Source organism: Catharus ustulatus, chromosome 29 (assembly GCF_009819885.2).
Source record: "Catharus ustulatus isolate bCatUst1 chromosome 29, bCatUst1.pri.v2, whole genome shotgun sequence".
Lineage (NCBI taxonomy): Eukaryota > Metazoa > Chordata > Aves > Passeriformes > Turdidae > Catharus > Catharus ustulatus.
In genome coordinates this window covers 2,096,150-2,115,400 of record NC_046249.1, presented here as the reverse complement: position 1 = coordinate 2,115,400, position 19,251 = coordinate 2,096,150, and the positions used below count along the sequence as shown (strand labels likewise).

At 57.4% G+C, this 19,251-nt stretch overlaps 2 protein-coding genes across 3 annotated transcripts; one reads left to right on the top strand and one right to left on the bottom strand.

Moving 5' to 3' along the window:
* The first annotated feature begins 4,917 nt into the window (after positions 1 to 4,917).
* On the top strand, positions 4,918 to 10,288 carry LOC117008366 (nuclear receptor 2C2 associated protein). The gene is made up of 6 exons (XM_033082170.2): positions 4,918 to 4,960; positions 5,761 to 5,803; positions 6,820 to 6,910; positions 6,991 to 7,096; positions 9,123 to 9,190; positions 9,303 to 10,288. The coding sequence occupies exons 2-6, from the start codon at positions 5,763 to 5,765 to the stop codon at positions 9,417 to 9,419; spliced, it is 423 nt and encodes a 140-aa protein (XP_032938061.1). The 5' UTR covers positions 4,918 to 4,960; positions 5,761 to 5,762; the 3' UTR covers positions 9,420 to 10,288.
* Positions 10,289 to 10,302: 14 nt separating this feature from the next.
* RFXANK (regulatory factor X associated ankyrin containing protein) lies at positions 10,303 to 19,186 on the bottom strand. Of its 2 annotated transcripts, XM_033082168.2 has the most exons (10): positions 18,996 to 19,186; positions 17,616 to 17,778; positions 17,431 to 17,490; positions 16,163 to 16,243; positions 14,284 to 14,349; positions 13,930 to 14,030; positions 12,776 to 12,901; positions 12,001 to 12,067; positions 11,101 to 11,181; positions 10,303 to 10,486 (listed from the first exon to the last, which is right to left on the bottom strand). In XM_033082168.2, exons 2-10 carry the CDS (start codon positions 17,629 to 17,631, stop codon positions 10,422 to 10,424), a joined length of 663 nt encoding a protein of 220 aa, XP_032938059.1. In that variant the 5' UTR covers positions 17,632 to 17,778; positions 18,996 to 19,186; the 3' UTR covers positions 10,303 to 10,421. The 2 variants fall into 2 exon arrangements, with proteins under 2 accessions (XP_032938059.1, XP_032938058.1); XM_033082167.1 differs by lacking the exon at positions 18,996 to 19,186 and having other exon boundaries at positions 17,616 to 18,058.
* Positions 19,187 to 19,251: the final 65 nt, after the last annotated feature.

Below are 19,251 nucleotides of genomic sequence, written 5' to 3'. Positions count from 1 at the left end.
CCTTCCTCAACCCCCGCGGGGGGGAATTTTGATCAATAATAAAGGCGCGGAGAACAGGCAGAGCCCTGAATTCCGCATCCCCCCGGCCATCCCCGGGGGCTTTACACGGAAGTGGAAATCAATCGGCACAAGGAATTAATGACGGAGGGGACAACACCCGCTCTTTCTTCGGAAGCGCCGGCCGGGGATGCTCGGCAGAGCCCGCACCACAAAAGGCACCGAGTGCCTTCGCTTCCTGCGCCCCGGGGCGAGTGGGGGGTCCTGGAGCCGTGCCCGAGCCGTGCCGTGCCGTGCCTGAGCCATGTCCTGGAGCCGTGCCCGAGCTGGCACCGGCCTGGCCATCAGCTCCTGGATGGGATGGAAACGATCCCCGGGGCGCGGCACGGCACGGCACGGCACGGCACGGCACGGCATGGCACGGCCCCGGCAGCGCCGCGTTCCTCGACAGCGAGGAAGGTGTTGAGGCCGAAGATCCCCGGGATGGGGGGTTGCTTCTCGGTTCTGCAGCGCTGGAGGGTCGGGGGTCACCGGGATCTTCGGTTCCCAGTGAGCACAGGGGGCTGGGGTCACTGGGATCGTCCCGGTTCCCAGTGAACAGAAGGGTCTGGGGTCACTGGAATCCCCTGTTCCCAGCACTGGAGGGTCTGGAATCACTGGGATCCCTGGTTCCCATCGAACAGAGGGGTCTGGGGTCACTGGGATCCTCCTGGTTTCCATTGAACAGAGGGGTCAGGGATCCTCTGGAGGATCCTCCCCATTCCCAGCCCTGGAGGGTCACTGGGATCCCTTGTACCCAGTACTGGGGGGTCTGGGGTCACTGGGATCCCTCATTCCCAACACTGGGGGTTCAATGGGATCCCCCATTCCGAACACTGGAGGGTCTGGTATCACTGGGATCCCTCATTCCCAGCACTGGGGGATCACTGGGATCCCCATTCCCAACACTGGGATCACTGGGATCCCTCATTCCCAGCACTGGGGGGTCACTGGGATCCCCCATTCCCAACACTGGGATCACTGGGATCCCTCGTTCCCAGTACTGGGGGGTCTGGGGTCACTGGGATCCCCCGTTCCCAACACTGGAGGGTCTGGGATCACTGGGATCCCTCATTACCAGTACTGGGGGAGTCACTGGGATCCCCCATTCCCAGCCCTGGAAGGTCTGGGGTCACTGGGATCCCCCGTTCCCAGTACAGGGGGGTCACTGGGATCCCCCATTCCCATCACAGGAGGGTCTGGGATCACTGGGATCCCCCATTCCCAGCACTGGTATGACTGGGATCCCTCATTCCCAGTACTTGGGGGTCACTGGGATCACTGGGATCCCCCATTCCCAGCACTGGGGGGTCACTGGGATCCCCCATTCCCAGCACTGGGAGGCTCACTGGGATCCCCCATTCCCAGCACTGGGGGGTCACTGGGATCCCCCATTCCCAGCACTGGGGGGTCACTGGGATCCCCATTCCCAGCACTGGGAGGCTCACTGGGATCCCCCGTTCCCAGTACTGGGGGGTCACTGGGATCCCTCATTCCCAGTACTGGGGGTCACTGGGATCCCTTGTTCCCAGCACTGGAGGGTCACTGGGATCCCCCATTCCCAGTACTGGAGGGTCTGGGGTCACTGGGATCCCCCATTCCCAGCACTGGAAGGTCTGGGATCCCCCATTCCCAGCACTGGGGGGTCACTGGGATCCCCATTCCCAGCACTGGGAGGCTCACTGGGATCCCCCATTCCCAGTACTGAGGGGTCACTGGGATCCCACATTCCCAGTACTGGAGGGTCTGGGGTCACTGGGATCCCCCATTCCCAGCACTGGGGGGTCTGGGGTCACTGGGATCCCCCATTCCCAGCACTGGGGGGTCACTGGGATCCCCCATTCCCAGCACTGGGGGGTCACTGGGATCCCCCATTCCCAGCACTGGAAGGTCTGGGATCCCCCATTCCCAGCACTGGAGGGTCTGGGGTCACTGGGATCCCCCATTCCCAGCACTGGGGGTCACTGGGATCCCCCATTCCCATCACAGGAGGGTCTGGGATCACTGGGATCCCCCATTCCCAGTACTGGGATCCCTCATTCCCAGCAATGGGATCCCTCATTCCCAGCACTGGGGGGTCACTGGGATCCCCCATTCCCAGCACTGGAGGGTCACTGGGATCCCTCATTCCCAGCACTGGGGGGTCACTGGGATGAGGAGGGGACGCTGCCGGGAGGTGACGCGCACGGCGGTGGCAGAAGTGGCAGCTCTGTCCCCAGACGCGCAATTAGCCCGGGGGCAAACGAGGCTCCTGCGGTTTTTGACCCAATTTCTCAGGCGAAACTCGGCGGGGGAAGGAGGGGGAGGAAAGCAGAGCCGGTCACGCGTGTGCTGCTGTGTCGCGTGTCGCCGCGGGTGTGCGCACAGGCGTGTGACATGAGTGTGACATGCGTGTGACACGAGTGCGACATGTGTGTGCGGGCGGCAGCGCGTCCCAGCCGGGAGCGAGCCCCGGGGCGGTGATGGGGACAGGAAAGGGGACAGGAAAGGGGACAGGGATGGGGACAGGGATGGGGACAGGGATGGGGACAAGGAGGGGGCGGTGGCTCCGCAGCTTTCTCCCGGTTTATTTTTGCCGCTGACTGAGCTGAGGCGGCCTCGGCGCGGCCGCCGTGACTCACCCGGCACCGGGAGCGCTGCGGGGCTGCGGAGCCGGGGGATGCCGTGGGCAGGGGTGTCGGGATGAGCGGGGATGAGCGGGGATTCGGGGATGAGCAGGGATTCAGGGGTGGGCAGGGGTGTCGGGATGAGCGGGGATGAGCGGGGATTCGGGGATGAGCAGGGATTCAGGGGTGGGCAGGGGTGTTGGGATGAGCAGGGACTCAGGGATGAGCAGGGATTCAGGGGGGGGCAGGGGTGTTGGGATGAGCGGGGATTCAGGGATGAGCAGGGATGTTGGGGTGAGCTGGAATGAGTGGGGATTCAGGGATGTTGGGGTGAGCTGGGATTCAGGGATGAGCAGGGATTCAAGGATGAGTAGGGATTCAGGGATGAGCAGGGATTCAGGGATGTTGGGGTTAGCTGGGATGAGCGGGGATTCAGGGATGAGCAGGGATATTGGGGTGAGCAAGGGTGTTGGGATGAGCTGGGATGAGCAGGGATTCAGGGATGTTGGGGTGAGCTGGGATTCAGGGATGAGCAGGAATTCAGAAATGTTGGGATGGGCAGGGATTCAGGGATGAGCAGGGATGTTGGGGTGAGTAGGAATTCAGGGATGAGCAGGGATTCAGGGATGTTGGGGTGAGCTGGGATGAGCTGGGATTCAGGATGAGCAGGGATTCAGGGATGTTGGGATGAGCAGGGATTCAGGGATGAGCAGGAGTGTTGGGATGAGCTGGGATTCAGGGGTGAGCAGGGATTCAGGGATGTTGGGGTGAGCAAGGATATTGGGGTGAACAGGGATTCAGGGATTCAGGGATGAGCAGGGATTCAGGGATGAGCTGGGATGTTGGGGTGAGCAGGGATTCAGTGGTGAGCTGGGATTCAGGGATGTTGGGGAGAGCTGGGATTCAGAGATGAGCAGGGATTCAGGGATTCAGGGATGAGCAGGGATTCAGGGATTCAGAGATGAGCAGGGATTCAGGGATTCAGGGATGGGCAGGAATTCAGGGATGTTGGGATGAGCAGGGATATTGGGGTGAACAGGGACTCAGGGGTGAGCAGGGATTCAGGGGTGAGCAGGGATTCAGGGATGTTGGGGTGAACAGGGATTCAGGGATTCAGGGGTGAGCAGGGATTCAGGGATTCAGGATGAGCAGGGATGCAGGGATGTTGGGATGAGCAGGGACTCAAGGATGAGCAGGGATTCAGGGATGCTGAGCCATGCAGGGACATTGGGATAAAGAGGGATGCAGGCATGAGCGGGGATGCAGGATTGAAAAAGGACACAGGGTGAGCAGGGAGGTGCGGGGATGGAGAGAATCGGGAATGCAGGGATGCAGGGATGAGCAGGAATGCAGGGATAGAAGGATTCAGGAATGCAGGAATGAGCAGGAATGCAGGAACGCGGGGATGCAGGGATGAGCAGGAATGCAGGGATGCAGGGATTCAGGGATGTAGGAATGCAGGGATGCAGGGATGTAGGAATGAGCAGGAATGCAGGGACGAGCTGGGAGGAGCAGCACTGCTGGGCTGTGGAAGGATCCTGGGATTTGCAGGGATTCAGGGATGTGTAGCGATCTGCAGAGATTTGCAGGCACGTGTGAGGATGCAGGGATGCAGGAATTCAGGGATGCAAGAATTCAGCGATTCAGGGATGCAGGGATGTGTGGGGATGCAGGGATTCAGGAATTCAGTGATGCTGGGATTCAGGGATGCTGGAATTCAGGGATGTAGGGATTCAGGGGTCCAGGAATTCAGGAATGCCGGGATTCAGGAATTCAGGGATTCAGGGATGCTGCCGGTATATGCAGGAATGCAGAGATGCAGGGATGCAGGAATTCAGGAGCGCAGGGATATGCAGGGCTGCAGGGACTCAGGAATGCCGGGATTCAGGAATTCAGAGTTTTAGGGACGCAGGGACATGCGGGGATTCAGGGATTCATGAATGCGGGGATCTCTCCCTCTCCCTCTCCCTCTCCCTCTCCCTCTCCCTCTCCCTCTCCCTCTCCCTCTCCCTCTCCCCCAGTGTCACCTGCAGAGCTGCCCCGGGAAGGTCCCCAAGGTCCCCGCGCCCCCCCAGAACCGGGAAATGAGGGGGGGGATCCCCCCGTTCCCAAGGACACGCGGGCACCGGGACCGGGACCGGCACCGGGAGCGAGGCTTTTACAGGGGGATGAACACGGTGGGAGGGGGTTGGGGACACGGCGGGGTCGCGGGTGGCACAGCGGGGACACGGAGCCGCCGTCCCGGAGCCCCGCGGTGCCGAGGGCGGTACCGGACACCGGGAGCGGGGCGGCGGCTCCGCCTCTTCCTGCGGCGGGCGGTGAGTGCGGGGCGGCCCCGGGGGGAGCGGGACCGGGCTGGGGAGCGGATCCCGGGGGTACCCGGTGCTGGCCAGGGGTCCCCAGGGCTGTCCGAGGGTCCCCAGGGCCGTCCGGGTGTCACCGGTGCTGTCCGGTGGTGCCCAGGGGTGTCCGAGGGTCCCCAAGCTGTCCAGGTGTCACCGGTGCTGTCCGAGGGTCCCCAGTGCTGCTCGAGGGGACCCCAGGGGTGTCCAGGTGTCACCAGGGCTGTCCGGGTGTCACCGGTGCTTCTCGGGGGGTCCCCGGTGCTGTCTGATGGTGCCCAGGGATGTCCCAGGGTCCCCAAGGGTGTCCGAGTGTCCCCAAATGCTGCTCGAGGGTCCCCAGGGGTGTCCAAGGGTCCCAAATGCTGCCCACGTGTCCCCAGTGCTGCCCGGGGGTCTCCAATGCTGCTCGAGGGTCCCCCGTGTGGCCCAGGGGTCCCCATTCCCGCTCAGGTGTCCCCAGTACTGTCCTCGGGTCCCCTGTGCTGCTTTGGGTGTCCCCATCCCTGTTTGTCGTTTGGGTGTCCCCATCCCTGTTTCGGTGTCCCATCGATGTTTTTTGGTGTCCCCATCCCTGTTTGTTGTTTGGGTGTCCCCACCCCTGTTTTGTGTCCCCATCCCTGTGTTGGGTGTCCCCATCCCTGTTTCGGTGTCCCCATCCCTGTTTTGTGTCCCCATCCCTGTTTCGGTGTCCCCATCCCTGTTTCGGTGTCCCCATCCCTGTCTGTTGTTTGGTGTCCCCCCTGTCCCTCCCTGACCGGCTCTCTCCCCAGCAGCGATGCCCCCGGAGCCCCTGGTGTGCGCCCAGACGGCCACGCGGTGAGTGCGGCCACACGTGTCACAGCTGTCCCCTGCCACGCCCTGATGTCCCCAGGAGCAGTGGCACTGTCCCCTGTCAGTCCCTGATGTCCCCAGGAGCAGTGACACTGTCCCCTGCCCATCCCTGATGTCCCAGGGGGTGGTGGCCCTGTCCCCTGGTGGTCCCTGATGTTCCCCCTGGCAGTCCCTGATGTCCCCAGGAGCAGTGACACTGTCCCCTGGCAGTCCCTGATGTCCCCAGGAGCAGTGACACTGTCCCCTGGCAGTCCCTGATGTCCCCAGGGGTGGTGGCACTGTCCCCTGTCAGTCCCTGATGTCCCCAGGAGCAGTGGCACTGTCCCCTGCCCATCCCTGATGTCCCCAGGGGTTGGTGGCACTGTCCCCTGCCCATCCCTGATGTCCCCAGTGGGTGGTGGCACTGTCCCCTGTCAGTCCCTGATGTCCCCAGGGGTGGTGGTCCTGTCCCCTGCCAGGCCCTGATGTCCCCAGGAGCAGTGGCACTGTCCCCTGCCCATCCCTGATGTCCCAGGGGTGGTGGCACTGTCCCCTGGCAGTCCCTGATGTTCCCCCTGTCCCCTGGCAGTCCCTGATGTCCCCAGGAGCAGTGGCACTGTCCCTTGACAGTCCCTGATGTTCCCAGGAGCGGTGGCACTGTCCCCTGGCAGTCCCTGATGTCCCCAGGGGGTGGTGGCACTGTCCCCTGCCCATCCCTGATGTCCCCAGGGGTGGTGGCACTGTCCCCTGGTTGTCCCTGATGTCCCCAGGGGTTGGTGGCACTGTCCCCTGGCAGTCCCTGATGTCCCCAGGGGGTGGTGGCACTGTCCCCTGTCAGTCCCTGATGTTCCCCCTGTCAGTCCCTGATGTCCCCAGGGATTGGTGGCACTGTCCCCTGCCCATCCCTGATGTCCCCAGGAGCAGTGGCACTGTCCCCTGCCAGGCCCTGATGTCCCAGGGGTGATGGCACTGTCCCCTGCCCATCCCTGATGTCCCCAGGGGTGGTGGCCCTGTCCCTGCAGGGTGAGCTCCGTGCTGAACCGGGACGTGAAGCATTTTGGGAAGCAGCACCTGTTCGATGGCAGCGAGGAGACCTGCTGGAACTCAGACCAGGTGTGGGGACACGGCCAGGGGACACAGCAGCTGTGCCACCCCCTCCCTGTGCCCCCTGTGACACTGCTGTCCCCACCCAGGGCACATCCCAGTGGGTCACCCTGGATTTCCCCCGTCCTGTCAAGGTCTCAGAGCTCCACATCCAGTTCCAGGGGGGATTTTCCAGCCGGCTCTGCACGCTGGAGGGTGAGGACTGGGGGGGTGTAGGGTGGGTGTAGGGTTGGTGTAGGGTTGGTGTAGGGTTTGTGGGGTCCTGCAGGGTGGCAGAGGGAGTGTGAGGATTGTAGGGTTGGTGTAGTGTTGGTGTAGGGTTTGTGGGGTCCTGCCTCAGTTTACTCACACCTGGATCCTGCACACTGGAGGGTGAGGACTGGAGGGGTGGTGTAGGGTTTGTGTAGGGTTGGTGTTGGGTTGGTGTAGGGTTTGTGGGGTCCTACACGGTGGCAGAGAGAAGGTGAGGATTGTAGGGTTGGTGTAGGGTGGGTGTAGGGTTTGTGTGGGGTTTGTGTAGGGTTTGTGGGGTCCTGCAGGGTGGCAGAAGAAGGGTGAGGATTGTAGGGTTGGTGTAGGGTTGGTGTAGTGTTGGTGTAGGGTTTGTGGGGCCCTGCCTCAGTTTACTCACACCTGGATCCTGCACGCTGGAGGGTGAGGATTGTAGAGTTTGTGTAGGGTTGGTGTAGGGTTGGTGTAGGGTAGGAGTAGGGTTTGTGTAGGGTTTGTGGGGTCCTGCAGGGTGGCAGAGGGAGGATGAGGATTGTAGGGTTGGTGTAGGGTGGGTGTAGGGTTTGTGTAGGGTGGGTGTAGGGTTTGTGTTGGGTTGGTGTAGGGTGGGTGTAGGGTGGGTGTAGGGTTGGTGTAGGGTTTGTGGGGTCCTGCAGGGTGACAGAAGGAGGGTGAGGATTGTAGGGTTTGTGTAGGGTTTGCCTCAGTTTACTCATACCTGGATCCTACAGGGAGGGAGGGTGAGGAATGTAGGGTTTGTGTAGAGTTTGTGTAGGGTTTGCCTCAGTTTACCCACACCTGGATCCTGTAGGGAGCTAGAGGGAGGATTGTAGGGTTGGTGTAGGGTTTGTGTAGGGTTTATGTAGGGTTGGTACAGGGTTTGTGTAGGGTTTGTATAGGGTTTATGTAGAGTTTATGTAGGGTTTGCCTCAGTTTACTCACACTTGGATCCTGCAGGGTAGGAGGGTGAGGATTGAAGAGTTTGTGTTGGGTTGGTATAGGGTTGGTGTAGGATTGGTGTAGGGTTCGTGGGGTCCTGCAGGGTGGCAGAGGGAGGGTGAGGACTGGAGAGTTGGTGTAGGGTTGGTGTAGGGTGGGTGTAGGGTTTGTGTAGGGTTGGTGTAGGGTTTGTGGGGTCCTGCAGGGTGGCAGAGGGAGGGTGAGGATTGTAGGGTTGGTGTAGGGTTTGTGTAGAGTTTATGTAGGGTTTGCCTCAGTTTACTCACACATGGATCCTGCACGCTGGAGGGTGAGGATTGTAGGGTTGGTGTAGAGTGGGTGTAGAGTTGGTGTAGGGTTTGTGTAGGGTGGGTGTAGGGTTTGTGGGGTCCTGCATGGTGGCAGAAGGAGGGTGAGGATTGTAGGGTTGGTGTAGGGTGGGTGTAGGGTTTGCCTCAGTTTACTCACACCTGGATCCTGCAGGGTGGGTGGGTGAGGATTGTAGAGTTTGTGTAGAGTTTGTGTAGGGTTGGTGAAGGGTTAGTGTTGGGTTTGTGTAGGATTTGTGTTGGGTTTGTGGGGTCCTGCAGGGTGGCAGAGGGAGGGTGAGGATTGTAGGGTTTGTGGAGGGTTTGAGGGTTGGTGTAGAGTTTGTGTAGGGTTTGCCTCAGTTTACTCACACCTGGATCCTGTAGGGTGCTAGAGGGAGGATTGTAGGGTTGGTGTAGGGTTTGTGGGGTCCTACACGGTGGCAGAGAGAAGGTGAGGATTGTAGGGTTGGTGTAGAGTTTGTGTAGGGTTTGCCTCAGTTTACCTGCAGAGGGATGCTCAGAGTGATTTATCAGCCATTCCCAAACCCCAGGAGGGCTTCAGGAGCAGCTCTGAGGGTGAATAAAAACGAGCTGGAATTCTCTGGGTGCTGGGGGGAGCCAGGCAAAAATTTTGGGAGAGGAGCTGGGAGCCTCTGGGTGCTGGTTCCCATCAAGGAAAATTTTGGGACAGCCCCTGGAGGCTCCTGGGATCACCTGAGCCTCCCCCCTCCCCTCCCCAGGCTGCAGAACAGGTGAGGAACTGGTGAAAATCTCGGAGCTGTACCCCCAGGACAACCATGCCATGCAAATATCCTTTCCCAGGATGATGATTTGAGGAGGGGGAGATGCAGAATTGGGGGATTTTTTTTTTATTTGGGAATTTTTTCTGCTCAGTTATTCCTTGACTGGGAATCCTGCACAGGTTCCAGGTGGAGGAGACTGTGCTGGATAAGCTGAAGATCACCTTTGGGAGCAGCACGGATTTTTTTGGGAGGATTGTGATTTATCACCTGGGGGTGCTGGGGGAGAGGCTCTAGAGGGGCTGTCCCCAATTTTGGGGGGCTCTGAAAACCCCCCTGAGGGGGATCCCTGTCCCCTGAGGTGACATGGGAAGGTGTGGTGGCAAAATTCTAGAATGCTGAAGGGCAAATTCCAAAATTCCAGAATGCTGAGGGGCAAATTCCAAAATTCTGAGGGGCAAATTCCAGAATTCCAGAATGCTGTGGGGCAAATTCCAGAATGCTGAAGGGCAAATTCCAAAATTCCAGAATGCTGAGGGGCAAATTCCAAAATTCCAGAATGCTGAGGGGCAAATTCCAAAATGCTGAGGGGGAAATTCTGAAATTCTAGAATGCTGAGGGGCAAATTCTAAAATTCCAGAATGCTGAGGGGCAAATTCTAAAATTCTGAGGGGCAAATTCCAAAATTTCAGAATGCTGAGGGACAAATTCTAAAATTCTGAGGGGCAAATTCCAAAATTCTGAGGGGCAAATTCCAAAATTCCAGAATGCCAAGGGGCAAATTCTAAAATTCTGAAGGGCAAATTCCAAAATTTCAGAATGCTGAGGGACAAATTCTAAAATTCTGAGGGGCAAATTCCAAAATTCTGAGGGGCAAATTCCAAAATTCTAGAATGCTGAGGGGCAAATTCCAAAATTCCAGAATGCTCAGGGGCAAATTCCAAAATTCTGAGGGGCAAATTCCAAAATTCCAGAATGCCAAGGGGCAAATTCCAAAATTCTGAGGGGCAAATTCCAAAATTTCAGAATGCTGAGGGACAAATTCTAAAATTCTGAGGGGCAAATTCCAAAATTCTGAGGAGCAAATTCTAAAATTCCAGAATGCTGAGGGGCAAATTTTCACCCAGTCTGCCCAAAAATTTGGATTGGGATGGGCTGAGGAAGCAGACAGGGCTCCACATTTAATTGCAATTAAGAGTTTAATTCCAACAGAAAACACGAAGCAGCAGAGCCCAGCCAGGGCTGGAATTGAGGTCCCTGGATTTTAGGAAATTCCTGGATTTCTCCACACCTGCTCCTTCATTTCTTTTTCTTCTTTTTGTTCTGGAACAGCTTCAGGATGTGGTTCTCGATCACCTGTTGGACTGAGGGAGGGAATAAAAAAAAAATTTCTGAGGTGAAAAAAACATTTTCTGAGGTGAAAAACCCCCATTTTCTGTGGTGAAAAACCCCCATTTTCTGAGGTAAAACCACCATTTTCTGATATTTAAAAAAAAAACATTTTCTGAGGTTAAAGCCCCCCATTTTCTGAGGTGGAACCCCCTGTTTTCTGAGATGAAAACCCCTGTTTTCTGAAATAAAAACCCCCATTTTCTGAGGTGAAACCCCCCATTTTCTGACATAAAAAACCCCATTTTCTTAGGTAAACCCTGCCATTTTCTGATCTTAAAAAAAAAACATTTTCTGAGGTAAACCACCCATTTTCTGATGTAAAAACTCCACTTTCTGAGGTAAACTCCCATTTTCTGAGGTAAAACCTTCATTTTCTGAGATTGAAAAAAAAACATTTTCTGAGGAAAAACCCCCATTTTCTGAGGTGAAAACCCCCATTTTCTGAGGTGAAAACCCCCATTTTCTGAGGTGAAACCCCCCATTTTCTGATATAAAAATCTTGATTTTTCTGAGGTAAACCCCCCATTTTCTGTGGTAAAAACTCCACTTTCTGAGGCAAACCCCCATTTCTGAGAGCCACACTTGCCTTTCTTGTGCCCCAAGGCCACGGCCAGGTCCATGGGGGTGTACCCCGAATCCGCCTCCTCCGTCAGGTCAGCGCCGCCAGCTGTGGGGGCACCAAAGTGGGGGTGAACAGGGGAAAATGGCACCCCAAAATCTGCCCCCAGCCCCCCAGGACCCCTCCCCAGTTTTAAGGGAGCTGGGATCACCCAGTTGGAGCAGGATTTGGGCCTTAACCAGCAGGGCCTCAGGGCCTTACCCAGCAAGGCCTTCACACACTCGAGTGGATTTGGGCCTTACCCAGCAAGGCCTTCACACACTCAAGTGGATTTGGGCCTTATCCAGTAGGGCCTCCACACGCTTAAGGTGGATTTGGGCCTGACCCAGCAGGGCCTCTATACGCTCAAGGTGGATTTGGGCCTTCCACACACTTGGGGCGGATTTGGGCCTGACTTAGCAGGGCCTCCACACATTTGACATGGATTTGGGCCTTACCCAGAAGTGGCCTCCACACACTTGAGGTGGATTTGGGCTTTACCCAGCAAGGCCTACACACATTTGATGTGGATTTGGGCCTTCCACACACTTGAGGTGGATTTGGGCCTGACTTAGCAGGACCTCCACACATTTGACATGGATTGGGCCTGACCTAGCAGGGCCTCCACACACTTGAGGAGGATTTGGGCCTGACCTGGCAGGGCCTCCACACACTTGACGTGGGATTGGGCTTTAACCAGCAAGGCCTCCATACACTTGAGGTGGATTTGGGCCTTACCCAGCAAGGCCTCCACACACTTGAGGTGGATTTGGGCCTTCCACACACTTGATGTGGATTTGTGTGGATTTGGGCCTTACCCAGCAAGGCCTCCACACACTTGATGTGGATTTGGGCCTTCCACACATTCAAGGTGGATTTGGACCTTACCCAGCAGGGCCTCCACACACTTGACGTGGTTCCCGCGCACGGCGTAGAGCAAGGGGGTGCCCCCATTCTGTGGGGAGGGAGAGTCATTAATGAGTATTAATGAGTGTTAGTGAGTATTAATGAGTATTAATGAGTATTATTGAGCTCACACAGCTCCTGCTTCTCCCTGGGATCCATCAGGAGCTTCCTGGGATTACCCCTATGACCCTGTGCCAGATCTGGGCTGGGATCCCATTCCAGCCTCTCCCAGCTCCAGACTGGGATCCCATTCCAGCCTCTCCCAGTTCGACTGGGATCCCATACCAAACTCTCTGAGTTCCAAACTGGGACTCACTGGGATCCCATTCCAGCCTCTCCCAGCTCCAGACTGGGATCCCATACCAAACTCTCCAAATTCCAGACTGGGACTCACTGGGATCCCATTCCAGCTCTAGACTGGTTCTCATTGGGATCCCATTCCAGCCTCTCCCACTTCCAGACTGGGATCTCATTCCAGCCTCTCCCAGTTCCAGACTGGGATCCCATACCAAACTCTCTGAGTTCCAAACTGGGACTCACTGGCATCCCATTCCAGCCTCTCCCAGTTCCAGACTGGGAATTCCAGACTGGGAATTCCAGACTGGGATTCCCTGGCCATGCTGGTTGCACTGGGGAGGTTTCTGCTGCTGCCCCCTCTGTCCCCTCTGTCCCTGCTGTCCCCACTGTCCCCTCTGTCCCTCAAGTCTCTCATGTCCCCTCTGTCCCCTCTGTCCCCCGGCCTGCAGGTGGCACTCACCCAGTCGTAGGTGTTGATGTCCACGTCCCTGTCCAGCAGCATGGTGACAATGTCGGTGTAGCCACCCATGCTGGCCAGGGCCAGCGCGCTCTCCCTCTCCTTGGCCAGCGCGTGGGGATCGGCGCCCTGGGGACAGAGGGGACAGCCTGGTGACACTGCCCACTGCCCTGGGGACAGAGGGGACAGCCTGGTGACACTGCCCACTGCCCTGGGGACAGAGGGACAGCAGGGACAGCCTGGTGACACTGCCCACTGCCCTGGGGACAGAGGGACAGCCTGGTGACACTGCCCACTGTCCTGGGGACAGCAGGGACAGCCTGGTGACACTGCCCACTGCCCTGGAGACAGAGGGACAGCCTGGTGGCACTGCCCACTGCCCTGGGGACAGAGGGGACAGCCTGGTGACACTGCCCACTGCCACCTTCCCACTGCCCTGGGGACAGCAGGGACAGCAGGGACAGCCTGGTGACACTGCCCACTGCCCTGGGGACAGCAGGGACAGAGGGGACAGCAGGGACATGAGAGACAGGAAATTCCAGGATTTAAAACCAGTGGGAAATCCCAGGACATAAAAAAAGGCAAATCCTAGGATTAAAAACAGAGGGAGATCCCAGAATAAAAAAAGGGAAACCCTAGGATGAAAGAGGGAGATCCCAGGATTAAAAAGTGGGAAATCCCAGGATAAAAAAGGAAAATCCCAGGATGGCAGAGGGAGATCCCAGGATAAAAGACAGAGACCCTGGAATAAAAGAGGGAAATCCCAGAAGAAAAAAGGGAGATCCCAGGATTAGAGAAACAGACCCTAGGGCTAGAGGCAGATCCCAGGATTAAGACAGACCCCAGAATTAAGACAGATCCCAGGATTAGAGGCAGATTCCAGGATTAAAGACAGATCCCAGGGTTAAAACAGACCCCAGGATTAAGATAGACCCCAGGATTAAACCAGAGTCCAGGTTTAAAACAGATCCCAGAATTAAGACAGATCCTAGGATTAAGCCAGATACCAGAATTAAACCAGACCCCAGGTTTAAACCAGACCCCAGAATTAAACCAGAGTCCAGGTTTAAACCAGAGTCCAGGTTTAAACCAGACCCCAGGTTTAAGCCAGGCCCAGGATTAAGCCAAGGATTAAGCTGGGGCAGTGCCAGGCTCACCCACTCCAGGAGGTGCCGGACGGTCTCGATCTCCCCGAAAGCTGCAGCCCAGATCAGGGGGGTGAAGCCTCTCTCATCAGGTTTGTTCACCAAATTCTCACCTGGGGGAGGTGACAACAGCAGGGTGAGCCCCCAGTTAAACCAGTTAAACCAGTTAAACCAGTAAAACCACCTCATGGATGGTTGGAATTCACGGGTTTTGAGGATTTTTCCAGAAAAATCTCCCCCCAAAAAACCCCAATTCCAGCGGTTTTATGGCTGAGTGAAAACTAAACCAAGGGTTTGATGTCACCAGAGGGGAGCTGGCAGGGCCAGGGGACACCAAACGAGCTGGCAGGGCCAGGGGACACCAACCTTTCCTCAGGTGCTCCTTCAGCTGGATGAGCTCGCCCTGGGCAGCCAGCTGGTGGATGGACAGGGCTGGGAGAGACAAATCCATCAGGGAAAACAATTCCCTGCAAATTTTGGGGGATGGCAGCTGTCCCCAAAATCCTGGAGTGACCCCAACCCTCATGTCCCCTAGGGTGACCCCAACTCCTTCCCCTGCTGTCCCCAAAATCCCAGGGTGGCTCCAACCCCCTCCCTTGATGTCCCCAAAACCCCAGAGTGATCACAGCCCCCTCCTCTGATGTCCCCAAAATCCCAGGGTGGCCCCAGCCCCTCCTCTGATGTCCCCATGTCCCCTTGGGCAGTGTTGGAAGAGACAAATCCATCAGGGAAAAACAATTCCCTGAAAATTTAAGGGGGTGGGAGCTGTCCCCAAAATCCTGGGGTGTCCCCCTGTCCCCTGGGGTGTCCCCCTGTCCCCTGGTGTGACTCCAACCCCTTCCCCTGCTGCCTCCACATCCCCTGGATGTCCCCATGTCCCCTGGGCTGTTCCCAGCCCTGTCCCCTGGGGTGTCCCCATGTCCCCTGAGGTGGCCCCAGCTCTGTCCCCTGGGGTGTCCCCACATCCCCAGCCCTGTCCCCATGTCCCCTGATGTCCTCATGTTCCCTGAGCTGTCCCCACTGTCCCCTGGGGTGTCCCCACATCCCCTGGGTGTCCCTCTGTCCCCTGGGGTGTCCCCACATCTCCTGGGGTGTCCCCAGTCCTGTCCCCTGGGGTGTCCCCCTGTCCCCTGGGGTGTCCCCAACCCTCTCCCCTGCTGTCTCCACATCCCCTGGATGTCCCCCTGTCCCCTGGGGTGTCCCCACCTCTGTCCCCTGGGGTGTCCCCACATCCCCTGGGCTGTCCCCAGCCCTGTCCCCTGGGGTGTCCCCACATCCCCTGGGCTGTCCCCATGTCTCCTGGGCTGTCCCCTTGTCCCCTGAGGTGTCCTCCCTGTCCCCTGGGATGTCCCCACATCTCCTGGGGTGTCCCCAGCCCTGTCCCCTGGGGTGTCCCCCTGTCCCCTGGGGTGTCCCTCTGTCCCCTGGGATGACCCAAACCCCTTCCCCTGCTGTCTCCACATCCCCTGGGTGTCCCCATGTCCCCTGGGCTGTTCCCAGCCCTGTCCCCTGGGGTGTCCCCATGTCCCCTGGGGTGGCCCCAGCCCTGTCCCCTGGGGTGTCCCCACATCCCCAGCCCTGTCCCCATGTCCCCTGATGTCCTCATGTCTCCTGGGCTGTCCCCCCTGTCCCCTGGGCTGTCCCCCCTGTCCCCTAGGGTTTCCCCACATCCCCTGGGTGTCCCCATGTCCCCTGGGGTGTCCCCATGTCCCTGGGCTGTCCCCCTGTCCCCTGGGCTGTCCCCAGTCCTGTCCCCTGGGGTGTCCCCCTGTCCCCTGGGGTGACCCAAACCCCTTCCCCTGCTGTCTCCACATCCCCTGGGCTGTCCCCCTGTCCCCTGGGGTGTCCCCATGTCCCCTGGGCTGTCCCCATGTCCCTGGGGTGACCCAAACCCCTTCCCCTGCTGTCTCCACATCCCCTGGATGTCCCCATGTCCCCTGGGGTGTCCCCACCTCTGTCCCTTGGGGTCTCCCCACATCTCCTGGGGTGTCCCCATGTCCCTGGGCTGTTTCCCTGTCCCCTGAGCTGTCCCCCTGTCCCCTGGGCTGTTCCCAGCCTTTTCCCCTGGGGTGTCCTCACATCCCCTGGGTTTCCCCATGTCCCCTGGGGTGTCCCCCCTGCCCCTGGGATGTCCCCCTGTCCCCTGGGGTGTCCCCATGTCCCCTGGGCTGTCCCCATGTCCCCTGGGTGTCCCCACACCCCCTGGGCTGTCCCCCCTGCCCCTGGGGACACTGGTGGCACTCACTGTCCAGGGTGGCTGGCAGTGCTGACACCTCATTGCCTCGCTGCCTGTTGGTCAGGGTGTTGGAATGCTTCAGGGGAAAACCTGAAATGGAACAGGGGGCTGGGATCTCTGGGGTTTGGGGTTATTCTCTATTAATTTGGGGTTATTCTCAATTAATTTGGGTTTATTATCTTCATTTAGGGTTTATTCTCAATTAATTTGTGCTTATTCTCTGTGAATTTGGGGTAATTCTCTATAAATCTGCATTTATTCTCTGTGAATTTGGGGTAATTCTCTATAAATCTGCATTTATTCTCTGTGAATTTGGGGTAATTCTCTATAAATCTGCATTTATTCTCTGTGAATTTGGGGTAATTCTCTATAAATCTGCATTTATTCTCTGTGATTTTGGTATAATTCTCTATAAATCTGCATTTATTCTCTGTGAATTTGGGGTAATTCTCTATAAACCTGCATTTATTCTCTGTGAATTTGGGGTAATTCTCTATAAATCTGTGTTTATTCTCTGTGAATTTGGGGTAATTCTCTATAAATCTGCATTTATTCTCTGTGATTTTAGTGTAATTCTCTATAAATCTGCATTTATTCTCTGTGAATTTGAGGTAATTCTCTATAAATCTGCATTTATTCTCTGTGAATTTGGTGTAATTCTCTATAAATCTGCATTTATTCTCTGTGAATTTGGGGTAATTCTCTATAAATCTGCATTTATTCTCTGTGAATTTGGGGTAATTCTCTATAAATCTGCATTTATTCTCTGTGAATTCTCTATAAATCTGCATTTATTCTCTGTGAATTTGGGGTAATTCTCTATAAATCTGCATTTATTCTCTGTGAATTTGGGGTAATTCTCTATAAATCTGCATTTATTCTCTGTGAATTCTCTATAAATCTGCATTTATTCTCTGTGAATTTGGGGTAATTCTCTATAAATCTGTATAAATTCTCTATAAATCTCTCTAAATTCTCTATTTATTCTCTGTGAATTTGGATTAACTATCAGTGAATTTAGGTTTTATTCTCTACAAATTTGGCAATCTCAAAAATAAAAAATTTCCATGGGTTTTATTGGGAAAAATCCAGGGAAAAAACGAGATTCCCACCTCCAATTCCAGCGTGGAACTGCAGCGACCTCTCAGGGCTGGCAGGAGGAGCCAGCACCAAACTTTGGGATTGGGATTGGGATGGGATTTTCCACACTTGAGGGTTTTATTTTGATTTTTTGGGATGAGGGATGCCAGGAATTTTCCCCTCTGTGCCACACTCACCATCCAGGGGCTCGCTGCTGCTCTGCGGATCCGCGGAATTCCGCAGGGCCTCGGCTCCACCTGCAACCCCCAGGAACTTCAGGGTCACCCAGGGGGGGAATTTTGGGGTGTCCTGGGCTGGATGATCCCTGTCCAGCTCAGGATATTCCACATGATCCCAAAGGATCCTGGAATTCCCAACTCACCATCCCCGCTCTCCATGTCCCGCTGCTGTTGGGGACACGTTGAGGGGACCCCACTGTCCCCCGTGGCCGCCAGCTCCTCTGCTGCTTTTTCACTCTTTTTCCTCTTTTTTCACCCAGTTCTGGGGGTGTCCTGTGCTCCAGGGGGGATCTCCAACACCTCTGACTGCAGGGAACAGGGGGAAACAGGGAAATGTGGGGTTTGTGACCCCCCAAAACTGCAGTGGGGTTTGGGGTCGCCTTTGCCCTCCCCATCCCTGTTCCTGTTCCTGGGGTCCCCATTGTTCTTCTCATCCCAATTCTTGGGATCCCTCCTTTCCCTCCCCATCCTTATTCCTGAAATCCCCTTTATTCTCCTCATCCCAATTTTTGGGATCTCCCCCTTCCCTCCCCATCCTTATTCCTGAGATTCCCTTTATTCTCGTCATCCTATTCCTGGGATCCCTCTCGCCATTCACTATTCCCGGTCCCACTCTCCCTGCTCCCCGATCCCGTCCTCGCTCCCGCTCCCGATCCCTCCCCTCGATCCCTTATCCCGATCCCGGTCCCTCTCCCCGATCCCATCCCCATTCCCGATCCCATGCCCGGTCCTTCTCCCTGTTCCCGATCCTATCCCCGGTCCCTTTCCCCGATCCCGGTTCCTCTCCCGTTCCCCATCCCTGGTCCCCCTCCCCGATCCCGATCCCATCCCCAGTCCCCGGTCCCCGATCCCCATCCCGGTCCCTCTCCCCGATTTCTCTCCCCGATCCCGTCCCCGGTTCCTCTCCCTGATCCCGGTCCCTCTCCCCGATCCCATACCCGGTCCCTGGTCCCGTTCCCGATCCCGATCTCGTCCCCGGTTCCTCTCCCCAATCCCGGTCCCTCTCCCCGTTCCCGATCCCGTCCCCGGTCCCCGTTCCCGATTCCATTCCCCGTTCCCGATCCCGATCCTGGTCCCCGATCCCCATCCCGGTTCCTCTCCCTTATCCCGATCCCGGTCCCTCTCCCATATCCCGATCCCGGTCCCTCTCCCATATCCCGGTCCCTCTCCCCGTTCCCGATCCCCGTTCCCGATCCCATCCCCGTTCCCGATCCCATCCCGGTTCCCGATCCCATCCCGGTCCCCGTTCCCGATCCCATCCCGGTTCCCGATCCCATCCCGATCCCTCTCCCCGATCCGGTCCCCGATCCCATCCCGGTCCCCTTTCCCGATCCCATCCCGATCCCTCTCCCCGATCCGGTCCCCGATCCCATCCCGGTCCCCGTTCCCGATCCCATCCCGGTCCCCGATCCCATCCCGGTCCCCTTTCCCGATCCCATCCCGGTTCCCGATCCCATCCCGGTTCCCGATCCCATCCCCGTTCCCGATCCCCATCCCGGTTCCCGGTCCCATCCCGGTCTCACCGCGGCCTCCCCGCCGCTGCCGCCCCTCACTTCCCGTTCCTGCGGCCCGGGGGGGGTTCGGGGGCCCGGCCCTGCCCCAGCTCCCCTCCGAGGGCGGCTTTAAAGCCACACAAGGGCCGGCCCGGGGGTGACCGTGGGGCAGCGGGACCGCCTGGCCTTGGGGACACTCTGGGGACACCGCGGGGACACTGAAGGGACACTGTGGGGGGAGGAAAAGGCTGCGACACCCACAGAGCCCTCTCAGAGTAGCGGGAGC